The sequence below is a fragment of the Lactuca virosa genome, chromosome 2, assembly GCF_052849685.1.
Source record: "Lactuca virosa cultivar CGN04683 chromosome 2, Lactuca_virosa_CGN04683_v6, whole genome shotgun sequence".
Taxonomy (NCBI): domain Eukaryota; kingdom Viridiplantae; phylum Streptophyta; class Magnoliopsida; order Asterales; family Asteraceae; genus Lactuca; species Lactuca virosa.
In genome coordinates, this window is record NC_136427.1 from 215017442 (window position 1) to 215041803 (window position 24362).

At 38.1% G+C, this 24362-nt stretch overlaps 2 protein-coding genes and 1 long non-coding RNA gene across 3 annotated transcripts; 1 reads left to right on the forward strand and 2 right to left on the reverse strand.

Annotated features, from left to right (window-relative positions):
• Positions 1 to 13464: 13464 nt before the first annotated feature.
• LOC145160175 (uncharacterized) lies at positions 13465 to 13949 on the reverse strand. Its single transcript, XR_013738049.1, has 2 exons — positions 13886 to 13949; positions 13465 to 13735 (listed from the first exon to the last, which is right to left on the reverse strand). It is a non-coding gene; the product is annotated as an uncharacterized LOC145160175 (long non-coding RNA).
• Positions 13941 to 16228, forward strand: LOC145160173 (tubby-like F-box protein 2). Its single transcript, XM_079079280.1, has 5 exons — positions 13941 to 14284; positions 14410 to 14999; positions 15085 to 15172; positions 15261 to 15390; positions 15503 to 16228. Exons 2-5 carry the CDS (start codon positions 14649 to 14651, stop codon positions 16131 to 16133), a joined length of 1200 nt encoding a protein of 399 aa, XP_078935406.1. The 5' UTR covers positions 13941 to 14284; positions 14410 to 14648; the 3' UTR covers positions 16134 to 16228.
• Positions 16229 to 16288: 60 nt separating this feature from the next.
• LOC145160174 (transcription factor BEE 2-like) lies at positions 16289 to 19004 on the reverse strand. The gene is made up of 4 exons (XM_079079281.1): positions 18429 to 19004; positions 16839 to 17003; positions 16622 to 16756; positions 16289 to 16553 (listed from the first exon to the last, which is right to left on the reverse strand). Exons 1-4 carry the CDS (start codon positions 18666 to 18668, stop codon positions 16485 to 16487), a joined length of 609 nt encoding a protein of 202 aa, XP_078935407.1. The 5' UTR covers positions 18669 to 19004; the 3' UTR covers positions 16289 to 16484.
• Between the last annotated feature and the right edge of the window lie 5358 nt (positions 19005 to 24362).

Genomic DNA, 24362 nt, shown 5'->3' on the forward strand with positions numbered 1-24362 from the left:
CAACAAGAGCATCAATCCATTTTACAATTCTGTCATGAATTTGCTTGTGGGGGACACTTCGGACCTAGCTGGACCCTGAGAAAGGTCCTTGAATGTGGACTATTTTGGCCAACCATGTCACGCGATTGTTATATGTTTTGTAAAATTTGTGAACGGTGCCAAAGGACGGGAAACATTTTGCAAAAGAACCAAATGCCACAAAATCCAATCCTTGTTTGTGAAATTTTTGACGTATGGGGGATTGATTTCATGGGCCCATTTCCCGTTTCGTTTGGCAACGTTTACATCTTGCTCGCGGTTGACTATGTTTCTAAGTGGGTTGAGGCCAAAGCCACAAGATCGGATGATGCCAAAAAAGTTATTGACTTTTTAAAATCTAATGTCTTTGTGAGATTTGGTGTGCCTAGGGCTTTGATTACTGATCGAGGGACGCATTTCTACAACAAGATGATGGAGGCCTTGCTAAAAAATTACAACGTGACCCATCGTGTCTCTACCGCCTACCACCCTCAAACGAATGGTCAAGCAGAGGTTTCAAATCGCGAGGTGAAGAGTATTCTTGAGAAAACTGTGAATCCTTCAAGAAATTATAGGAGTTTAAGGCTTGATGATGCCTTGTGGGCCTATCGGGCCGCGTATAAGACCCCGATAGGAATGTCTCCATTTAGGTTGGTTTTTGGAAAACCATGTCATATTCCCGTGGAATTGGAACATCGTGCATTGTGGGCGGTCAAGCAATCCAACTTCAACATCGATGAGGCAGGAGGGCATAGGAAGCTTCAACTTCAAGAGTTGGAGGAGTTAAGAAATGACTCCTATGAGAACTCAAGAATTTACAAGGAGAAAACGAAGTTTTTACATGACAAGTCCATTACACGCAAGCATTTTGAGCCGGGACATAGGGTTTTGCTTTACCACTCGATATTGAAATTATTTCCCGGAAAGTTGAGGTCAAAATGGATAGGTCCATTTGTTGTGCTAAAAGTCTTTGAGCACGGAGCGGTTGAGATCCAAAGTGAAGAAACGGGGCAAATCTTTAAGGTCAATGGGCATCGTTTGAAACCTTTCTATGAAGGTTTCAACGCGAATGTCCTAGATGTCATCCACTTGGATGCCCCGGTATACTGAATTCGAAAGGGAAGGACGTCTCGCCAAAGACGCTAAAGAAGGGCATTTTTGGAAAACTTAAAGTTTTCATCGTTTCTAATCCCGAATAAATGTCTTAGATAGATCATTTTTTGCATTTAGCATTTCTTCTTCTTTCTTCTTGCAGTACAAAAGAGTTGGATTTTAAGACCCTATGTTCGTTTTGGTCAAAGGGCGAAAATTGAGAAAATTGATGCAGCATTCACGCGGACCGCGTGTACTCGGGGGTGTGTCCCCTTTAATAACAAATGGTCCGCGTGTGGTTCCCAAAAATGTTCGCGTCCAACATCAGAAGGCAGAAGGATATCAGGCTAATTCATGCGGACCGCATGTACACGCAAGTCCGTCCGCATGGGTTATTAAAACGGATCGCATACCATCTCTGAATTAGACCGCGTGTACGAATGCAAAGCAGAATAGTTCCAGGGTTATTCATGCGGACCGCGTGTACTCGCAGACACATCCGCGTGACATGTTGACTTTCGTTGACCACGTCTTGACCAGATTTGACCGCAACTTAAACCTAATAAGTCTCCAGCCGGCCCTTCTTCCTTCCCACTTCTTCTTCTTCCTTTCCCCTAACCTCCATTAGAGCTCCTCCACCTTCAAAATAAAACTCAGTTTCCCGCCAAACCGCCGGTCGGAATTTCGTGAAACCACCGCCATTCTCTTCCATTTTTTGAGCTCTACAAACCCCACCAAAAATCCGGTCCGATCTGTTGCTGCAATTCCGGGCGCCACCACCACTCAACTGCCACTTTACGGCCGTTTTCCGGCCACCTCTCGCGATTCTGACACCACCATTGTGCTCCTCTTGGACAAAGCTACAAACTCCCTGTTTTACTTTTACTTTTGTTTTACAAGTACTTGTACGAGTGATTTACATAGAGATTTAAATTGAGCCAATCTCTGTGGATACGATCCCTTTACCACTGTACACTATTTTAGTGTGTAATATTTAGGGTATTTATTTTGTCGGCCACGACAACCACCAGTCCCATATGCTTTGAGTATAGGATCGATTACATGTGCTATCATATTCATCCGTTCTAAATTTTCCAAATGCCTAGGCCATTAAGAGGGAAAAGGAATAGAACTGGATATGACTAAAATGATTAAGCAATTGTCGAGGACAATCTGAGACTTACCAAAGATTGGTTACTCATGGACAGTTGGAAGTAGAGTGTTAATTTTGGAAGGACCTTATTGACATATTCTGAAAAGAGGAAACTATTGTTCAGAAGTGATAGTCAAAAATGGGAAAATGGAAATGTTTCCATAGGTGGAAGTTGTTCTTCAAATCTGTGTAAGATTAGAAAACTTAATGCAAGAAGGATGTTCAAAGGAATGTACTTTGAATGTGAGACTTCGTTTCCATGGAATTGCTCTCCATTGGAATGCTTTGTAATGTTTGTTGCCGAGTCTTTATGACTTTTGTGCGTAGTCATTACAAAAGGATCAGTGCATATAAGTTTAGAATCTAACAGATTTCAGTAAATGGCAAAGAATCTTGTATTCTTACATTTGCCATAAGGATTAGGAATTGTGAAATGAGCATCATTGAAATGTTTTCAATTGATCTATTCCACAAAGTAAAGACCATAGAAAAACATAGTGTGCATGCTTGGAGCATGGCATAACTATTGTTTTAATTCTAGTGTTAAGTTGATAATTCGAAACATTATACAATGAATAATGAGCAATCGATATGGTGATTAAAAAAATGTGTTTTATTTACTCTCACAAGTATTGGGGCTATATAGGATTAGTATTATTCTTGTGTTTCACTTTGCATGTTTTGACTTCCCGAATAACTAGGTTATTCAAACCATCCACAGTCGATCATACTTTGGAAGTAGGTATTGAGGAAAGACTATCATGAATGGGTCTGTAGTTTGTCTAGGTGGCCTAGACATAGTTGCAGTATTCATGAGTGCTCCTGGAATAAGATTCGAGTATTGGATTAAACCCACGCTCATTTGAATCACTTCATGGATTTTATCACGAGTGATCATGAGACGATAATATATTATATTCTTCAAACGGAGAGATATGAGTTGCAATCTACAAGTCGGTTGCACATTGATAATGTGAAAACGCACCAGTAACTTGGTTTTATAAAACGCATTATTGTGTGTGATTTGATGAGTAGATAGAGCAAGCATATGAGTCGAAGTTTATCCGTTCCGTTTACTCCATGTGGATAAAAGCGATATTTGTGGGCCCCTCGATGATTTAGTGATGACAAACGTAAGTGCTCGGCCGAGCCTGGACTGATTTGATTTGTTCAATTAGTCGGTCGTCATAAATCGGAAATCAGGAAACAAAAGATGGACAGAGATAATGATTATAATCCATTTCTCAGTCCATATGATATCTAGAATAGAGGAATATATGATCCCTTATCTAATGGACACGTCATTGACTAGATCAGAGTTCGACAGCGGCTTTTAAGAGCTACGATTGCTAGTCGGGTTTTGGAGTCGTACTTACAATAATAGTTTTAGACTTATCCAAGTGGGAGACTGTTGGATTAGATGTCTAAGCCCATAACTATTATTGGTACGAACTTAACCCGAGAGTAGCATGGTCCATTTGGGTTGCATATCATCAGGACAATTTGTTAGGATGGATTCTTGAGAAAAGGTTATATATGATTTGTTAATATATTATAAGTTATAATATATTAATATGAAATCATATGTTTTAATTAGTATTGATCAAGAATTAATTTGGAATTGATTTTGTGATAAAAAGAGACTAATTAAATCTATGGGGACTAATTTGGTAATTAGTTATATTTATATGTGTTGGGCTTATGATACATGTTCGACCAAGTTTATGTATGGATACATAAAGAGTCGGGCCACATGAACCATGGATCATAAAACCCATGGGTATGGATTTGGCTTAAACCCATGACCCTTGGAATCCACCATATAAATATGTTGCTTCATGACCTAAAAACGTGACTTAGCATATTCTTAGAGAAATATGGAGGTTTTTGGTGCATGGAATTCTCTCTCAAGTTCCACCTTTGTTCATGATGTGTTGTGACTTCATTTGAGGCTTCCACACTATTGGGGCTAAGCTCTTAAGGCCAAATACATCAAGACTTCAAGCTATACAAAATGTATGTTACCCTAACTAGTATCTTGTATGGTATATGTCAATTGCATGCTAGTTGTAGGCTAATACCTTGGAAACATCATTGCATGTATAATTAGTGAAAACATAGATCGAAGGTATTTAGGGTTGTATGTGCACCATAGGATGTTGTAGTATGCAAAACCCAACATTTCGGCCACTGCTTGCTTGCTACAAACCCTAGCCGAAATGCTGAAGAATTCTCTCCTCTCTCCTCTCATCCTTTTGCTAGTGGTGTTTGTGAACCATTAGAGGTGCAACATTTGAGGCACTAAGCTTTCAAGATTCAAGGATCTACAAGGAGTTCTTGTTATTACTACATAACAAGCAACGTAATCATCAAAACCCTTTTGTTATATGATTTTCGAAATTGTATGCTAGATCTAGGGTTTATTGCTTTGGTATTCAATTGCATGTTCAACTTGTGAAAAACTTAGATCCAAAGAAATTAGGGTTGCATGAACACATAGGTTGTTGTTATGCTTAAAACCCATCAGTTATGGGTTCCCTAAGGGTATGTATTGTAGTAAATTCATTATATATTGCCGAGAGGGGTGTATGTGGTCTGGTCAAGATAGCTTTGGTAGAAGCTTGTTCTGTGAAAGGATTTGTGTGTGGTAATATTTTGCTATTGTTGTGCTCGGTTCGTGTTAAGAGGAACATTGATTAGGTCCCTGCCAAGTGAATGAGGTAATGTTGACAAGATCGAGGTAATATCGGGAGTATTCCAAATATAGGTTGTGGGCTCGGTATTCATTATTGATTCATTTCTTCTGATTATGATAATTTCAGTATTGGTAAATTGATGGAGGTTAGGAGGCTCGCAAATCAACGGGTTTGGATAAAAGGAACAGTTAAAGGTTGTTGGGAGTATGGGTCGTATAGAAGAAAGTTTCTGCAGAATGGTTGCATTATAACTCCCGTTTGTTCGCAAGTTGTTTTAGGGAGTTGATCATCAAGGTTGGGAATCAGTCATGAAGTCTCGAATCAAAAGTTCTTTGTTGATGTCTCGGGTGTGTTGCCAGATGGGAGTACACCTGAGTTGTTAAGGATCGAAGGTAAATGAGGAGTTCTTCGAATTCTCATCCTTACTCGTAGGAGCAGTGGTTGGAATGGCGTGTCAGGGAGTCACGGGTTAATTAGAGGCTTTGGGGTGTATCTTATGGTTTTGGGGATTAGTGGAAAGTTCGCGATTGATGTGTTTAGGTTCTTTTCTCGCATGGTTGGTAGTGATCATTCTCTCAGGAAAAAAGGCAGATTCAATGAATGGGTAAATGTCAGTCGTGTATTATGGGTTCCTTGTCTCGGGACGCATATTGATAGAGTTGATTCGGTGTTGTAGCATTGAGAGAGAGTTTCTGAATTTTGTGGATTTCTCTCTAGGCATTCGGTCTTAGCCAGGAGGTTGTGGGTTATGCTGGCATTGGTGATGCCTATCTGCAGAGGTTATCTAGTTGGGGCTCGTGTTTGGAACCGCCTTGTTTTTGGATGGAGGGTTAAACAACAGAGGATGGTCAAGGGTCCTGAATCCCCAGTGGATTCAACGAGGTAAGTCAGGATCGGAAGGGTTCCGTATGGTTCAGATTGTGAGGGATATCATATCATCTGCGTTACGAGGTGGTTGTGCTTGCTTAAGAATCAGTTGAAGCAGTGGATGTCCGAATTGTGTGAGGAAGGTGATAGTTTCTCTAGTAATGAAAGTTAGCAAGTCAAAGATGGTATGGGTAGGTAGTCGCCTGAATGAGCCGAGTTTTAGTTCGGATCGGGTCCTGGGGGAGGACCGTCTGACTGACCTGAGGTGGAGATATGGAACCACTACCATGGGATAGTTACTGCAACAAACTTCAAGGACGAAGTCTAATTCAAGTGGGGAGAATTATAACATCTGGGTTTAAAGAACTTCCATTGTTGATTCTTATATTAAGGTGTATTGCGTTTTGGACATTAAGTTCAACAATTATATGCATAAGGGCCTTAATGGCATTTTGGTAAATATGGCTTCGAAGTACGCCATGCATATGTGGTGTATGCTAAGCATACTAGGGCGCGCCCTACTACGATGGGCGTACTTCCTAAAGGAGGAAACCCTAAATTTTAGGGTTTGACTAGTATTTAAACATCCTTAAGTCTCATTCCTTGCCTACTTTTCAGCCTCCATTAGCAGAAAATGTGTTCCCTTGTAACCCTAGCCTCATTTGATTCCTTGGAAGATTGAGTATGAGTTTTTGAGTGCTCCAAATAAGAAGAAGGTGGTGGTGATAAAGCTTGGAAGCTTGAAGCAAGGTTTGGATTTGGAAGTTTTGCACCTTTCTCCATCATTTCAAGGTATAATGTTCATACCTTGATGGCTAGTTTGCTAGATCTTGCTTATGTGTTGATTTCATGTTCTTTTTGGTCCCAAATGTCTCATCTTGAACATGCCATGTTCTTGACGTTTTGAGTTGTCCTTTCAGACCCTAAGAGGGGTCCTAAGCCATTAAAATGAAGTCTCAATGGTTAGTGTTGCTCCATGCATCTTGTAGAAGGTCTTAATGGATTAAGACCTTGAGTTAAGCAGTTAATAGGTATGTAAAGTCATAAAGTTGGAAACTTTATGACTCTAGATTGAATTTGAGCCTTGGATCTGAAATATGAACTTAAGTGCTTAAGCCATTAAGCACGTATTGGATTTTGAAGGATGCGAGGGTACGCCCCGCGTACTCGGAAGTACGCCACGCGTACTCGATCAACCACCCCGATGGTGGTCAACTGCAAGGATTGGAGTACGCCCAGCGTACCTCCGGAGTACGCCCCGCGTACTCGCACTGGGTCAGCTCGGTTGGGTTGACACGGCTGGGTTGACTCGGTTGACTTAGTTGGTTTGACCAATTGACTTTGACCAAGTTTGAGCAAGTGTAACGTCCCGAAAATCATGGCATAAAAATTTTTGTTTTTAGATTAATAAATCATTAATACATATCTTTCCTATAAAACCGGAGTAACTAAGTTTTAGCAAAACATTGACAAATCAGAGTAATTCACAGAAAACGGAAACATGTGGTGTGTGCCCTACAATCACCCCGATCCCTTCAATTTGAAAACCGAAGTACCTGAAACATAAACTAAAATTGTAAGCATAGAGCTTAGTGAGTTCCCCAAAATACCCTACAACATACAACCACAAATTATCATGCAAGATACATATAATTGCCATGGGCTCCCCCATGGTCTTTATCTGGTATGCCACAGGCTCCCCCCATGGTCTTTACCTGGAATGTCATGGGCTCCCCCATGGTCTGATATCTAATTGTCGCGGTGTCCCCCTGGGGTATTCCATGCAAGTATCACAGAGACAACTATCATACCACATAACACGTAATGGGCCGACATTGGTGCCTTCGACCCATGGATATAGTGAGGAGACTCACCTTAGACAGCTGAATCCCACGAATACTCTCTGACTGCAGATCCGCTAAAATCCCTGCGCTATCAAACAAATAACATCCAATTAATAATTGGGGTCCACACCTAATCCAATCATCCATTCATGGGGTAAAAAGACCATTTTACCCCTCACCTAGTTTAGTCCAAGACTAAGGCCCAAACTCCTCATCATAATGGCCCAACAACCAATAAACATCCAGGCCCACTTATGGCCTAATTTTCCAAATTGGACCCAAACCTCTACATGGGCCTTTCCCTAAAGCCCATTAGCTTTTCTTAGTCCCAAAACACATATTCCCAACCGGTCCAACAAGGCCCTAAACCACCAAGCCCAAAAGGTAGTCTAAACTGAAGCCCAACACTCAAAGTCCAATAGACCGAGTACGTGGGGCGTACAAGTATGTACGCGCAGAGTACTCGCTTGGAGGCTTGTACGCTATGCGTACCTGCTTGTGCGCCCAACGTACTCACCTTAATCAGCCCAAACTTGATTTTCCCACTTAATCCATTAAGACAAAGTTCCACAACACATATCTGACCTTCGTGAGTTGGGCTAACACATAAAGTTGCCAACTTTATGTCCATTCGTGGCCAAATGAAGAACTTAAGCTCAAAAGGGACTTAAAGGTTGACCTAGTGTATACATGAAACCATAAAACACATAAAGCTTGCACCTTTATGCTCAAGGATACCAAAAGAGACTTAGATCTGAATGGACAAACCCATAAACAAACTAACTCATCCATAAACCCGAAAAGAAGACCGATATCACAATAAGCTAGCCATGAGGAGATCTAATCATACACAAGTCAAGATGGGAACTTGATACCTCAAAGATCTTCCCCAAAAGATGGTAATTCTGGATCCAAGATCTCTCCACCAAGCCAAACAACTCCAATTTTCTCTACTTTCCTTCCAAGGGCAAAATGTGCACCAAAAACCTTCTAATAGATCAATAACACCATCAAGAGGCTACAAGATCGATTTAGGGTTTTGAGAGGGTGGAGGCTGACTTAGAAATGAAGAAAAAGGGCTAACATTATGCTTATATAGGGTACAACCCTAAAAATTAGGGTTTTCAACCTGACACTCGTACGCCCAGCCTACCTCCTCGTACACCCAGCATACAAGGTCTCGCACCCTGACCCAACCTCACACTTACGTTGTGCATCCCTCCAGCTATGCCTCGCGTAACCTCCCTCACCTCGGTACGCTCTGCGTACCACCTTGGTATGCTCCGCGTACTAGGGGTTTCCCCAAACCCTAAATCATCTAAAGACCATAACTTTCTCGATACAACTCTGATTTCGACCATCCCTATATCCATGAAAAGGTATCGAGATGCTCTACACTATTATCAAGTCATAATAGCCATAAGATATCCCGAACGAACATCCACTTTCCATAAAATCCCAAGCTGGCAATTTACCGAAATGCCCTTTGACTCAAAGACTCAAACTGAATACATAAGCATCCAAATTACATTATCCAACTCCAACTGGTTCCAAAACTCAATTCCTGAAGGATCTGAAGCCTGCTGATACCCAATCCCTGATCACCATTCCCCACAATGGGAATGATTCGAAAAAAGGCGTTACACCAAGTCTGAACATTGAGGGTATTTTGGGATTTTGATGGAACTGGTCTTTGGTAGGATTGGGTGCCGATTAGAGAGCTGAGTTTCGGAGTCAGGGACCTTATCAGCTTTTGTTTAGTTTGTGATGTGATTTTTCCTCACTGTATCTTGGGGTTGTATGCACTAAAGTCGGCCCATTGGATTGTTATCCTAGTTTATTGTATGTTGGTACACTGTATTGCTCTGTTAGATCTATATCCTGTTATATAGGATGATGTTATGCTTAGTGATATATAAGATCTGTCTGATTGTTTGTTGACTGGTTATATGTCTATCTATGCATATGTTGATGTAGTGTGGTTGGGTTGAGACTGTACTGTTTTGTGCTGCCAGTCAACAAACCCGGTAATGTTTATATCGATATGTTGTTATGTTATGGTATGTGTGGATATGTGTTGGTTATTAGGTTGAGGCGGACTAGCTGGGACTGAAGGCCAAGAAACCCAAGGCATCCCGGATAGACTGCAGGCTCGAGAGGCTTACCATTCACGCCGAAGGCCCGGAGAACGTTCCAGATAGGCTGAAGGCCCAACGAGGCGTTCCAGTCGTGCTGAAGGTTATGTGAGCGTTCCAGATAGTCTGTAGGCTGGTGATATGTTCCATTCATGTTGAAGGCTCTGTCAGCGTTCCAGATAGTCTGTAGGCCGGTGCGGCATTCCAGTCATGCTTAAGGCTCTGTATACATGTTACATGTTGTTGTTTGCTATTATGCTATGTGGTGGTATTTTGGGGGAGCTCACTAAGCTTCGTGCTTACAGTTTTGGTTTATGGTTTCAGGTACAAAGGTACTTCATTGGACCGTGGCAATGCGAAGGCGTCACCGTACACATCCTTGGTTTTACAATTGATTGGATCTTGGGAGACTCTGATTTTAAAGAATGTTCGAAAACAATGGTTTTGTGACACTTCTAATAATAAAAGAGTTGTTTTGAAAAGTTTATATTTGTTGAAATTTTTGGGATGTGACAAAATTACATCTTTAAGTGCACTTGCTCTTTTCACCGTTACACAAACAAACACATGATGCCTTGTAGATCTCTAAATACCTCCTCATCTTTTATTTCTTGGAATTTGGATATCATTTCTTCTTACTTATGGATTTCACATCCTTGTGATTTCCATTGTTGACACTATCAAAGGTTATACAGCTATCTTATAATGCATATCCACTAATATGGCCTATATCTACAACCTACTCGACCCATTCTACCCCTGTCGCATAGAGTTTTTGAGGATCTACCCTCTTGGTTACACTAGATTATATCACAATTAAGTTAAGATAAATATAATATGGACTCAACTAATGGTATCCCTTATGTATCCCTCTTTATTTATAAAGTGGTAGTATATAATTTTCTCATTTTATATGAAATTTAATTTAATACAGTATAAATTACAATGCCAAGGTTGTATTTTATAAAGGGAAAATGACACATTTGCCCAACAAAGTATTTCGAATTTGCCCATTCAGTCCCAAAACATTTTTTGGTGCTTTATGAGGGAATAAACTTTGAAGTTACCTGTCTTTTTAGTCCCTCTAATCTATATTAGCCAGTTGCATGTGCCACTTAAGCATTTTTCCATATAATAGTCAAAATCACATTTTAAACGTCAAAATCATACAAATAGAGCTGAAATTTAGGGTATGTGTTTTCGCTCTCGGAACTGTCATACAGAAAGGTGGTACGAACTATGTATCGTGTTCTTTCTATGGTATTTAGGGGGTGTTTGGGATTGCTTTTCAAAACAGTTTATTGGCTTATTGGCTTTTGAAAAGCTAATAAGTCAAACTCAAAAGCACTTTTCAGAATAGTTTTTTCATTTGCTTCAAAAAACACTTTTTGAAAAGCATGTAAAACTTGGCTTTTGGAAACTGCTTTTGGCTTTTCAACCAAAATAACTTCAAAAAGCACTTTTTAAGCCAAACACATTTTAACTTATTGACTTATTGACTTTTTCACCATAAAAGCTAATCCAAACACTTTTTTAAAAACTCATTTTACCACCACTATAAGCCAATAAACACTTTTATCTAAAAGCGCTTTTAGAGTTCAAAAAGTACTCCCAAACACCCCCTTAGAGTATAACAATACTTCTAGTTGTATATAGGGAAATCCCTGCGGCTTTGATACTGAATTGCATTCTCGTTTGGGTTTTCGATCTCGATTGATGTTCCATGGCGAACGATTCCAAAATCTGAAACCCATGCTAGACTTGTTTTAGGGTCAGTGTGATTACTTGTTTCTCCATAGTCGAAACTTACAAATTCTACAGTGATTATAAATGTTACTTAATTAAACACATGAATCTTCAAATTAGTGTAGAAGATGAAGATGTGACATACCTGTAACTTGACAGAGAAGATGAGGGATTGAGAAGGTGAGAAATAGTAGAAAAAATTGAAGAATTAAACCCATGAAGGTCGTGATGAATTAAGTAGAAAAGGGTTGAAAATTATGAGGAAATGGCAGCATGTCAGTGAATTGTGTTCTCGTTTGGGTTTTCGATCTCGACTGATGTTCCATGGAGAACGATTCCAGAATCTCAAAATCCATGCTAGACTTGTTTTAGGGTGAGCATGATTACTTGTTCCTCTACAGTCGATACTTTCGAGTTTTGTAGTGATTATATATGCTAATTAATTAAACAATAGAATCTTCAAATTTGGTGTAGAAGATGAAGATGGCGGCATAACTTTAACTTGACAGAGAATATGAGGGATTGATAAGGTGAGAAATAGTAGAACAAACTGAAGAATTGAACCCATGAAGGTCGAGATGAATTAAGTAGAAAATGGTTGAAATTTGTGAGGAATTAACATCATTTCAATGAATTATTAGGTCTTGGATCGACATTGACAAATCTCGAAGTCTGGACTCCACTTGAGTTGACCTATCTTATGACTTTTATATGGAAAAATGCTTGAGTGGAACATGAAACTGGCTAATATAAGTTAAAAGGACTAAAAAGACAGGTCATTTCAATGTTTATTCCCTCATAAAGCACCAAAAAAGTTTTGAGACTGAATGGACAAATTCTAAATACTTTGTCGGGCAAATGTGTCATTTTTCCTTTTATAAATAATAATTTACTAGTTTACACTAACTCAAAAGGTCTAGTCCATGATCACTCAAGAATATATGTCCCCTTAACTCACCTACCCCTATTTTAAGTATAAAAATTTATGTATAGATATATATTTCACTTAAATGATAGCTCTAGTACTAAATTGTAACGTCCAAATTTCAAAACAAGTACCTAAAATTTTTAATTAAAATCAACATGTATATAAATATCAAATTGGTGTACTTCTAAAACATAAGTATGACTTGGAAAATATCGAAAATTTAATTATAACATCACAATAAGTTCATATTTTACGTGACATTATATATATTAGACCTTGGCTTTTTGTTACCTTGCCCTAAAATAAAAGTTGATTAGAAATATATTCCTTTTGTATGTGATTTCATAACACTTGTTAATTGTTAATTAGACACGTAAATTTATGAGTAAATTATAGAAATGATATATGTGATTGGCATAAGGTCATAGTTCTAGTCCAACTTTTTGAAAATCACACACCAACTTTTGTTAAGGTTTCTATATGCTTGTACGGTTGGTCCTTAATTCCAATTTTATTAGAAAAAAAAATTGTTAACCATAAGTAAAATAATCATTTACCCCCACTAAAGTGAAAAAAAACCATATCTACTAAGTCACATTTATTCCATCCCAAACGTAATAGCAAGCACCCAAACAGTCCTTATGAAATGCTTCGATCTTCGATTTGTGCAACAAGACATTTGTTTTTAGCATCTAGGGCATTTATAAAATAAATTAGTCTTGGAATTACATACATTTTCATGAACACATCACTAGATCAACCCAACAAAAAAATCGCACTTGATACCTTGCAAAGTTGCAATGAAGAAAACAATTATTTAGTGTTAATATATATAGAATCCAAGATTGTCTCTCCAAAAGAGTCTTTGTTGAGAAAATGAGTATTCAACATATATACTCATTTATATGACCGTGTCGCACCACCGATGTGGGGTACACTAACAATTAGAAGTTAGAAGTGAACAACTAAGAAAACTTACAAACCATTACCATTACCACTTGATAGCATAAATAGAATATACTACTAGGATTGTTTGATGTCCACAAGTTCTTATTACAAAAGATCCACCACATGTGTATAATACAATTTGCAACAAAAGAGAATATACGTTTGGATGAAGATGGAAGAGGAAGAGAAACCCACTGTTGCTTCCTTCTTTATAAATCGGATTCGAACAGGAGCTAGTGGGAAAAGACTGAAATACCCTTATGTTCAAGTTACATGAGGCGGCCTTAACGGATGAAGGCTAACGAATGCTAGAACATGGGACTAGAAGTGTTATAAAAGTATAAAATAATGACGAAATATGTAAGAAATAAAATTTATGAACTAAAGTTGATACTTGAGAAATGAGAATTAGTTAACGAAATTAATTTAAAAAAAAAAAAAAAAAAAAAAAAAAAAACCTGATACGGATTACGGTGTACGTAATCAGTTAACGAAGTAGTGGGGTATAGATTTTGGGAGAATAATCAATCTGGAAGATCCTCTCAGTATACTGTGCAGATAATACTAATTAAAGGCGTGGGAATCCTTCGGCGCTTGATTGAAGGAGTTGTTTCTCTTCATCCGAGAGAGCTCGTCAGGCGGTGCCGGAGACTGCGGCGGTGAATACGGTGGAGATGCCTTGATCGAAGCAAACTGTGGCGACAAGGGGATCTGATCATTTGCTGTAATCCTAACAACCCAAAAGTAATCCGTGACGTTCTTCATTTTCCGCCATTTCTCCGATCTGAAACTCCTTTCTATCGTCCGAACTAAACTATATTTTCCGATATTCCCAATCTGATCCGATCGCCTCAGAGGTATGCATTTTTCATCATTCCACTTCAATTGACCCTATTCAGATTACTTTGATTTTTATTGCATTAAGCTGAGTATGATAACGTGTTAATTTGTTATCGTTACTTTTCTTCGCATTTCACAACAGGAGACTGATTCAAAGCAATTAATTTTTGGTGAAGTTTGGTCAAAGGATAATTAAAAAACAAGGTGTAAAATACGACAAGTTTTCAGAGTTCACACCTTACATGATTCAAAGTCAGCAATGCAGTTTTGTAAAGTCATCGCCTCAGATCTATCTGTACAACATCAAAATTGATAATTAAACTCTAGAACTCTACCAAACGTTTCTAGGGTTTCTGCCTCAGGTTAAGCTACTACTAAAAAATGTCATTCAAAAACATTGTTCGCGAGCTGAAGGAGATGAGAGACGTGATCGGAAGCATGTCAAGAAGAGGAGTCGAAGGAAAACACTGGAGAAATTGTACTCGATCATCACATATTGCCCCTGATGTACCTCCATTAGAATCAACAACCGAAGGCCAATGGGCACACTTGCCTCCTGAATTGCTTTTAGACATAATTCGTAGAGTTGAAGAGAGTGAAACATCTTGGCCTGCAAGAACTGTTGTTGTTTATTGTGCATCGGTTTGTAAGCCTTGGAGAGACATCACTAAAGAGATTGTTAAAACTCCTGAAGAATGTGGAAGGTTAACATTCCCCATCTCCTTAAAACAGGTTAATTTTTGTAATTTCCTATCTTCATTCTTCATTCTTCATTCTTGATTGTTGATTGCACCTATGTTTCTGCAACTTAAAACAGCCGGGTCCTCGTGATTCTCCAATTCAGTGCTACATAAAAAGAGATCGAGCAACTTCTACTTTTCGTTTGTACTATGGACTCACTCCATGTAAGTAATGATGCTTAATTTTATGAAAGAATTCAACTTTAAGATGTGAATTCATATGTTACGATCATTAAGTTTACTTTATTGACAGCTGAAGATGAGAGTGATAAGTTATTGTTAGCATCCAAGAAAATCCGAAGGGCAACAAGTACAGAATTCTTGATTTCTTTGGTTGCAGATGATTTTTCTCGAGCTAGCTCTGCTTATGTTGGCAAATTAAGGCAAGTTTTGGAAATTTCGAAAGTCAATATTTGTGTATCAAAGATTCAAATCCCTTTTTTACACCATTTAAATCTTAATAACCAAATCTTTTTATGTTATATTTGACAATAGGTCCAATTTTCTTGGAACAAAATTCATAATGTACGATAGCCAACCTCCAAATGATGAATCATTTGAACCAAATCACACACGTTCAACTCGGAGGATTAACACAAATCAAATATCTCCCCGCATACCAGCATATAATTACAATATTGCCACTATCACATATGAACTCAATGTACTCCGTACACGAGGCCCCCGAAGAATGAACTGTTCAATGCATTACATTCCCATCTCCTCAATTCAACAAGGGGGCACTGCCCCCACTCCTAAATCCTTCCCACATTCTCTCTCCTCCTCACATTCTATAAAACAAAGTGAAAAACCATCTCATTCCAATTCCGCTATAAAAGACTCTTTAGTCCTCAAAAACAAATCCCCAAGATGGCATGAACAGTTACAATGTTGGTGTTTGAATTTCAAAGGGCGAGTTACAGTTGCTTCTGTTAAAAACTTTCAGATTGGAGCTTCTGTTGAAGATTGTTACAATGTGTCAAATGAAGAAAAAGATAGAGTGATTTTACAATTTGGGAAAATTGGACAAGATATTTTCACTATGGATTATGGGTACCCGTTGTCTGCTTTTCAAGCCTTTGCGATTTGTCTTAGTAGCTTTGACACAAAACCAGCATGTGAATGAGATTATGAGAATGACATTGTAGTCATGACATACATATATGAATTGGTGTTATTTATATTTAATCTCATTTAATATATATGTTTTATTGAAACAAATGATTGAATAATGTTTGGGTAAACAATGAGAAACAAGGTTAAGTAATAAGTAATAAGTAATAAGTACTAAGTAAGCCTCCTTAAGTTGGAACGTGGACAAAAAAACAGGGTCTCTGATCCTTCTACCAAAATTCCTCTGTTTAGGCAATATGATATAGCTATTAAGACACTATATAAAATGCTTAATTCTGATTAAGTGGATGTTTAATAGTTGCTGATTGAGTCATATCTACTGAGTCAGACTCAACATCTCTGTTTAGGCAATGAGTTGTCCATCTTGAAGTGTAGGAGTTGTGGTTGAAACAGCAAGTTGCATGGTTAGCAACTGAAAAGAGGACATGTAAATTGTTAGTAGGATCAATTTCATAGATTGAAAGAAAAAAGAAGGGTTACCTCAACTTCCATTTGAAGGCATTGAACATAAGTAATAATTTCATCAAGAATTGCTGCCTTGTTGGTGAGTTTGTTGCACCCTGGAACCATATCTTGCAAAAATTGCATTCTCTTTTTTATTTTCTCCCTTCTTGCCTATTAATATTATATCACAAAATAAAATGATGAATTAGAGCTTTGTTTAAGTTGGGTTTAACAAATGAATTTGGTAACTTACTCTTTCAGCTAAGCTATGGTTATCTGTAGCTTCTCCACGACGAGCCCTCACATGAATGTAATCGCTCCTCAAATCCCTTTTTGGCTTTGAGTTGCCATTACAAGTGTTTGTCTTAATGTTGGGTATTCTTTGCTTTTGAGAGTCCACTTCTACATCATCATCAAACTAAAATATAAAGAAAAGATGTTGCATGTAATTGGATGAAGAGAGTTGTATCCTTACGAATTACGATTATAAATAATCAAAATCATATCAAGTAGATAATATTTTTCAAACTTTTATTCGCATAAGAATGATAGATGGTCATCGCTCATCGGTCATATTTGAGTTCTTTTGACGGAATTTTTTTTATTTAATTATTTATATTTGATAACCAAAATTTTATTGGATAAGAAATGATATAATTACCATTTATGAGAATCAAGTATGTGATTAATTTTATTTTTAGGGTTGTTTCATAACTTCTTAATAAAACCACTCGGAGGTCATCGCCTGCTAAAAAAAAAACTCTACTTTTTCATAATTATTAAAAGAGGGTAAAATTGTTTAGACGCTAATTTTTTTTTTTTTTACTCAATGATGTATTTATTGTAGCCGAAGGGCATCCACAAAAACATTTGATGAGAGTTAATGGCTTCATGCTTTGTGAACGGATAAAGTGGAATGGGAGGTTCTCATTTGATTGAACAGTTTAAACTTTAAAAGGGTATTGATGGATTCTAACTCTAATGTTTTATTCAAATAAAAATTAAATAAATTAATCACATTTTTAATTTAGGATAAATAATTTAATTTTCTTTATTATGTATCGTTTTCTTTTTAATTTATTGTAAAACAAATTATAAAGCTAAATAGAAAATGAAGTCATAACAAATTAATCTGAATAATAGAATAAAACATATATAACTTAATAGGGTTAATACCTTAAAAACCATTATTTATACACCCTCGTTTCGATTTAACCCCAACTTTATTTTTTGTTCTTAATTTGCCATTATATTTTAAAAAATGTTTTATTTTCGGGCCCTTGACCGGTCATCAACAGGTAACGATGACGTGTCGGTTCTGCATATTTTTCTGTTTGTATTTAGCCCCAACATTTACGTATAGGTTTGCGTTTAACCCCAACATTTTTTTGATCCTCATTTGCCATTGTTTTTTAGACAAAATTTCGTTTTAGCCCTTTGGCCAGTCACGAATAGGTATTTTAAAACGTAATAACTTAAAATGAAAAAGGAAAAAACAGAGGTAATAGTTGAAACTACGACTTCTCCTTGAGGGCGAGACATGTTACCTAGAAAAATATGCAGAACCGACACGTCATCATGACCTGTTGGTGACCGGTCAAGGGCCAGAAAATGAAACGTTTTCTAAAATATAATGGTAAATGAAGAACAAAAAATAAAGTTGGGGTTAAATCGAAACGATGGTGTATAAATAATGGTTTTTAAGGTATTAACCCAACTTAATATACTAACTTACTAATAACAAATTTTAATTAATGTGTGTATGTTATTATTTAAATATTAAAAAAATATCCATTGAAGTTGAATGAAGTGTATTTTCATTTTACTATTTTAGTCGACAAACCTCAAGTTTTCTCTTGTTCAAGTTCTGATTCTGCCCAATGATGGTGGTCACCTTCGATAATTCATCAACCGACGAACTCAAGAAGTTGGTGAAAGGACTTCCGGCGAACTCTGAACACTGAAAATGATCGGTGATGCCAGGCGAGGGAAGACCGGAATCCATCGAGCAGTTAAACTCATGGCCATGGAATTTAACGTGTGGTGGTGGAGAGTGTTGGAAGATCTGTAAGATTTCCGACATTATGAGAATCTCCGTCGATTTCCGCCACTGTAATTTCCTGAAACTTTATATCAACCGGCTGAACCCTAAACTTGTGCGTTGATGTGATCTGATTCCGGGGAGATTTATGATTTATAGCGATGGAGAGGTTGGGTGGAACAGAGACGAATGGAATGGGACCACCAAAATTGGCACCGGCAGGCGCAGGCGGTGTTCAATCAATTTCGCTTTCAAAATCTGATCACCATCGATGGCGCAAATCTCAGGGGAAATCCAGCAACTTGTTCAAGTTATTGATATTGTTTCGTGTTGATTTTTTTTTCTTCACACAAGCCCTGTACGTAAATGTTTTTTAGTCGTTGAGTTGATTTGACACTCTTGGTTATAAATGTTTTTGGACGGGTGTTTTAAGAATGATAGATTATATCATTGTATATGATTTGAAATAATAATTATTATTTAATAATTATAATTATCAAGTAGTAAAATAAGCCATGAGTCCATGACAAATGGAGCTATTCATTAAAATATTATTGTCTTACATACATTACGATCTATTAAACACAATATGTCTTTTTAATTTGTAGATAACTATCGAAATTATATATTACAAAATCATAGATGTCAATACATATCGACGGAACGCAAACGGGCAATAAGTTGTGCCGCTAGCCCTTTCTGAATAACAACTAATTCTTTTGAAAACAACATATACAGATCTATAAGATATAACATTAGAATGCATGACCCGTTGGACTCTGTTGAAGAGCTCCGCCGCCTCTGGTATGAGAAAACCAAATGTATCAAATGCAAAAGGTACAACCACATGTTGATTTTCTATACATGCATTCTCGTGTTTTGCCACTTTACATGCAGCGGCTTTCAAAGCGGTCTGCCCTACTGTGAAACCCCCGCTCCTCAAACCGACGAGAGGAGAGACCCCAATAAGATCCACACAAGCGTGCTTCCCTCCTACCCATCCAAAAACCAAAATGTTAGTCGGCCTGAGTGTGGATCTTCCATCCTGCGGGTCCGTCAAAAAGTTCACAAGCGCTTCTTTTTTCACGGAAATACCAGCATGCCGTCAAGCATTAAAACGAACATCCCTAACCACATCATGTCCATTAAAAAGTGTCCAAACATGCCTTGCGGCAAATTGAGCATATCTCGTCAATTGGGAATAGAAGAATCATGAGGCAGTAACGAAGGATAGTTCGATACTCTACAGGAGACATATGTTGGTCGAGGCCATCAATAGGGATAGTTAGCAGAAAATCATAAGCATGAGGTGCCCGAAGACACTCAAAAACTGCTTTTCTGTCTAACAGTCATGTCGAAGTCGACTTCCATATCTTTGACGATTTTGCTAAAAAGGACACACGCCAATGATTTTGTGGGAATTAGGGGGATGTCCTTATTAGTGAAACCGCTAAAGTTGAATCCCGGAATCCTATCGCGAAGACGAGTCAAAGCACATAGGTAATCAGAGTACATACCACATATGTCACTGTCACATAAGATGTGGTCTTATAATGTCCAAGATTGGGCCCTCGAGGCTACAAATGCATATGAGGAAACCTCGTATCCTGAGTATAAACCCAAACCACCGAAACGAATAGGTAAGGAAGCCAGACGCCATTGGATGTCTCCAAAGAAGGGGCCTCCACATACCACCATATCCTCGATAGACCCGTGCAATCCTTTGTCAAAAAACAAAGCCGACTTTTCTATGTGCACCGGTTGACATGTCCTTAAACCAAAGAAAAGTTTTGGAATGCCCATACATGATCGAAGAAAAAGGAGCTCACTCTACGGGTCACATAGTTGTGGAAGAAGACCCATCAAATCAACAACATTGACCACTCTCTTCATGGCTAGCCCGCTAATAAACCCCGCAACTCTGCTAACAGCCCCCCCCCCCCAAGGAGCTTCACCCCCAAAGACGGTCTCCCTATATCCGTTGGGAATAAATCGGCACGAAGCTTCCCACCATCACAGGAGGGCCAAAAATCTTCGTTTTTTTAATGTTCAGCTCAAGACCCAAACCTGGACCATTCACCCGAATAATGTTCAACACTCTAGCCACCTCCTCTGAGTCCCCAATTACAGTCCCATCATCTAGATACCAAGCATGGAGAAGGAGCTTGCAATTGTCTCTAATCTTGTACAAAAGCGGGTGCAAAACGAGGGAAAAAAGAAGAGGGCCCCAAGGGTCGCCTTGCTGCACCCCAGTAGAAGACCATATATGTTGGTCTCCTATATAAAGTCTCACTGCTTGCCCGTATAAGAAATTCACCCACAAAGAAATAGAAGGGCGCATCCTCCTAACCTCGTGGAGCAAGGCTAATCTATCCACCAGGTTAAAGGTATTCAAGAAATCCACTGTAAGCATTGCAAGAAACCCATCAGTGTGGTGTTCACTCAACACCTTATTGGGACTGTGTAACACAGCCTCAGCACCCTCGGACACACCAACCCCGAATTGAAAATCATTAAGGTAGTTGGCCATTTCTTTACCCACAGCTTTCATGGCAACCTTGGAAACCAGACGTCTCCATATAGTTCCTACTACAATTGGACGGATCCCGTTGTATGGCTTAATCAAAGGCGTGAGAGGAGCGGATACAACAAACTCTGCCAAAATGGACGGACATCTTCCCGCTAACCATAAATTAACCACTACAGTGAAAGCACGTAGGAGATCTGTGGCTATAGCAGACCCTTCTCCACAAAGGGCATCCATAATGTGTTGAGCCCTCAAGCCATCTCTCCCACATGAAGTTTCTTTAGGGAAAGATTTAATGCAGCCAAATATACAATCATAGTCTGCTACAAGGGGAGGTTCAGAAACTATGGGGCTCGGCATGGATGGGGGTGGCCTGAAAGGGTGTTTGTCCTCCAAAGCTTTAATTGTTGGATTAATGTCTAAGTCCATAACTATAATTGGTAAGACTTGACCCGACCCGGCATGGTCCATTTGGGTTGCATGGCATCATGCATTTGGATAGACTATAATGAGAGAAATAACACTTAAGGTTTGTTAATATATTATAAGTTATAATATATTAATAAGATTATTTAATTAGTATTGATCAAGAATTAATCTAGAATTAATTAAGTGATCAAAAGAAGACTAATTAAATATATGGGTTGATTGTGTAAATCACCCATACTTGTATAGTGGGCTAATGCTCCATGGATTGTCAAGTTGGGCTAAAACCCATAAGATGCTCCATGGATGCTCCATGGTATGTTTGAACCCATGGATCCAAGGAAATGGAAAGCCATGACAATTAGGGTTTACCCTAATTGTCACTAACTATATAAGCATCTTATTGTTGACAAAATCGGCCACTATGAGTGATAATAAGGGCTAGCCGATTTTCATGAAGTGTGTATGTTCTCTCAAGTTATTCCAAGTGTATTTGGTGTTGTGTGAACCATTTGAGGTGTCACACTTGGGGCACTAGGCACTCAAGCTTCATGGAGTCATTCTACATCAAAAAGGTATGTATTCTAACTTGTTATATTTCATACGAATCAAAGTTTTTGTATGCTAGTTAGTATAATGCCTTGGATATTCATATTTGCATGTATAATAGAGAAAACATAGATCCAAGGTATTTAGGGTTGCATGTACACTTAGGAGTGTTAGAATGCTCAAAACCCTACAGTGGTATCAGAGCCTAGGCTTGTTTTCTTGTTATACTTGCAAAAATGGCTGAAAAATCGAATTTTGTTGCTGTCTGGACAACAGACTCGCCGAGTCCATAAAGGGACTCGACGAGTCCAAGGCAAAATGCATCCAACTCGCCGAGTTGGTTCATGCACTCGACGAGTTGGACCCCCTGACAGCATATATTCGACTGTTTTGGCTAGAAATGGACTAGGAACATTACCATAAGCTGTTTTTGAACTTATAAACTTGTTTTTGATGTGGTAATGTTCATGTTAATCCAATTTCAAAGATAATTGTCAATAGATTCATGTTTTGTATTAGTTTAAGTGTTATGCTAATTACATGAAAAAGTTTGATTCCAATTATCTTGTTCATATGAGTTGCTTAGATTAATAGAAAAGGTTGATTGATTATGTGTCTTTGATCCATTTTAATCTAAGAGTGGATTCTAAAATGTGTTTGTGTAACTTGTCCTCAAGTTACATGAAAAGTCACATTAAAGTTTCTTAAAACTCATAAAAGTTGGCAATGGTTACAAAATGAAGAGTCTTGTTCTCATTAAATGGTTTTATGACTCCATAACTTGTCCTCAAGTTATGGAGGTTCAAGAGTCACTTCATTAAATCATTAAAATGTGTAACCTTAATTAGTTCCATAAGTTACAAAAGAAGAAGAGTTACATTCTTTAATAGTTTAAAGTCTTCCATAACTTGTCCTCAAGTTATGGAACTTGAAGAGTTTTAATTAAAACTACTTTAAACACATAAGTTATGGAATTAAATGGTTTTGAATATTTTCAAAACTTGCCCTCAAGTTTTGGAATTTGTAAAGTTTCTCTCATGAATACTTTAATTCCAAGTTAAGCCCTTAGAATTTTAAAAGTTAAAATTCAACCCTTATACTTTATAATATTATAAGTTAATAATATATATGTGTATAAGAGCAAGTCAGTCTTACCATTAGTAGGTCTCATTCACGAAGCCGGTCTATAAGGGGGGTATAAGGTTGTTGCCTATAAAATGGCAGCTTAATGGGTGTCCACTCTCACCCACCGCTTCCTTGACTGGTGGAGGGTCGTTAGCCGAACAGGTAGGACAAGGACTATAATTCTCCCTTCATTAAAAGTATTAATGATAAATACTAAGTAACTAAACCTTTTATTAATTCCCAATCTTAGTTACTTAGGAAAATGTGAATAAGGTGCTAATCCATGAAATTACACTTTACACTTTGTAGAAACCGTTAGTGGAGCTCGTGTGGTTAATCGGCACACTAACTTGGATTTAACAAGGTAGGCAAAGGGTAACTTAATATTTATCATAGTATCGGTGGAGCTCGTGTGGTTAACCGACAAATCGATTGAGGGGTAAATATTAAGGGTACCAAGTATATGTGCATGGTTACTTCACACCTTGTTTTGTGATCCTCGGCATCCCAGTCACAAAACCTGAAGGGCACACTCGAGATTGAAACATGCCATTGAAAAGTTCAATGAATCTCAAAAGATCTAGGAGTTTCAAATCCAATTAAAAACCTAATTAAATTATTTCGTTTTTCATGGTGGAAATTGGTAAATCGTCATTTACCTACCTTCAACTATTTTATAACTCGGATTACGGCATCCCTCTTCCAGTTATAAATAGGTTGTTGGATCCTAGCCTTAATATTTCATATTGGGTGTTATATTAAGGACTTTAGATCAACTATCTTGAATATCTCCCAAAATATGTCTAGTTCAGACATCTATGATCTTCCCAAATCTCTTGGAACTTTACTTCCTCCACCTCCTCCAATTATTCTCCCTAACCCACAAGTTCAAGGTCACTCAAGCCCTAATGGCAAGCAAGGTCTATGTGTGATCACATCTTAGAGATGAAGTCACATATTGACAAGCCGGGAGAGTTGGGTGTTAAAGTCTTGAGAAAGTTGGATGTTCAATCACTTTCTAAGTCACATAGTGAGTTCCTTTGGGACAACTATGAAACAGACTATGACATGAACCTTAATGATCATATCTATTTGCTTGGTGCTGCTGA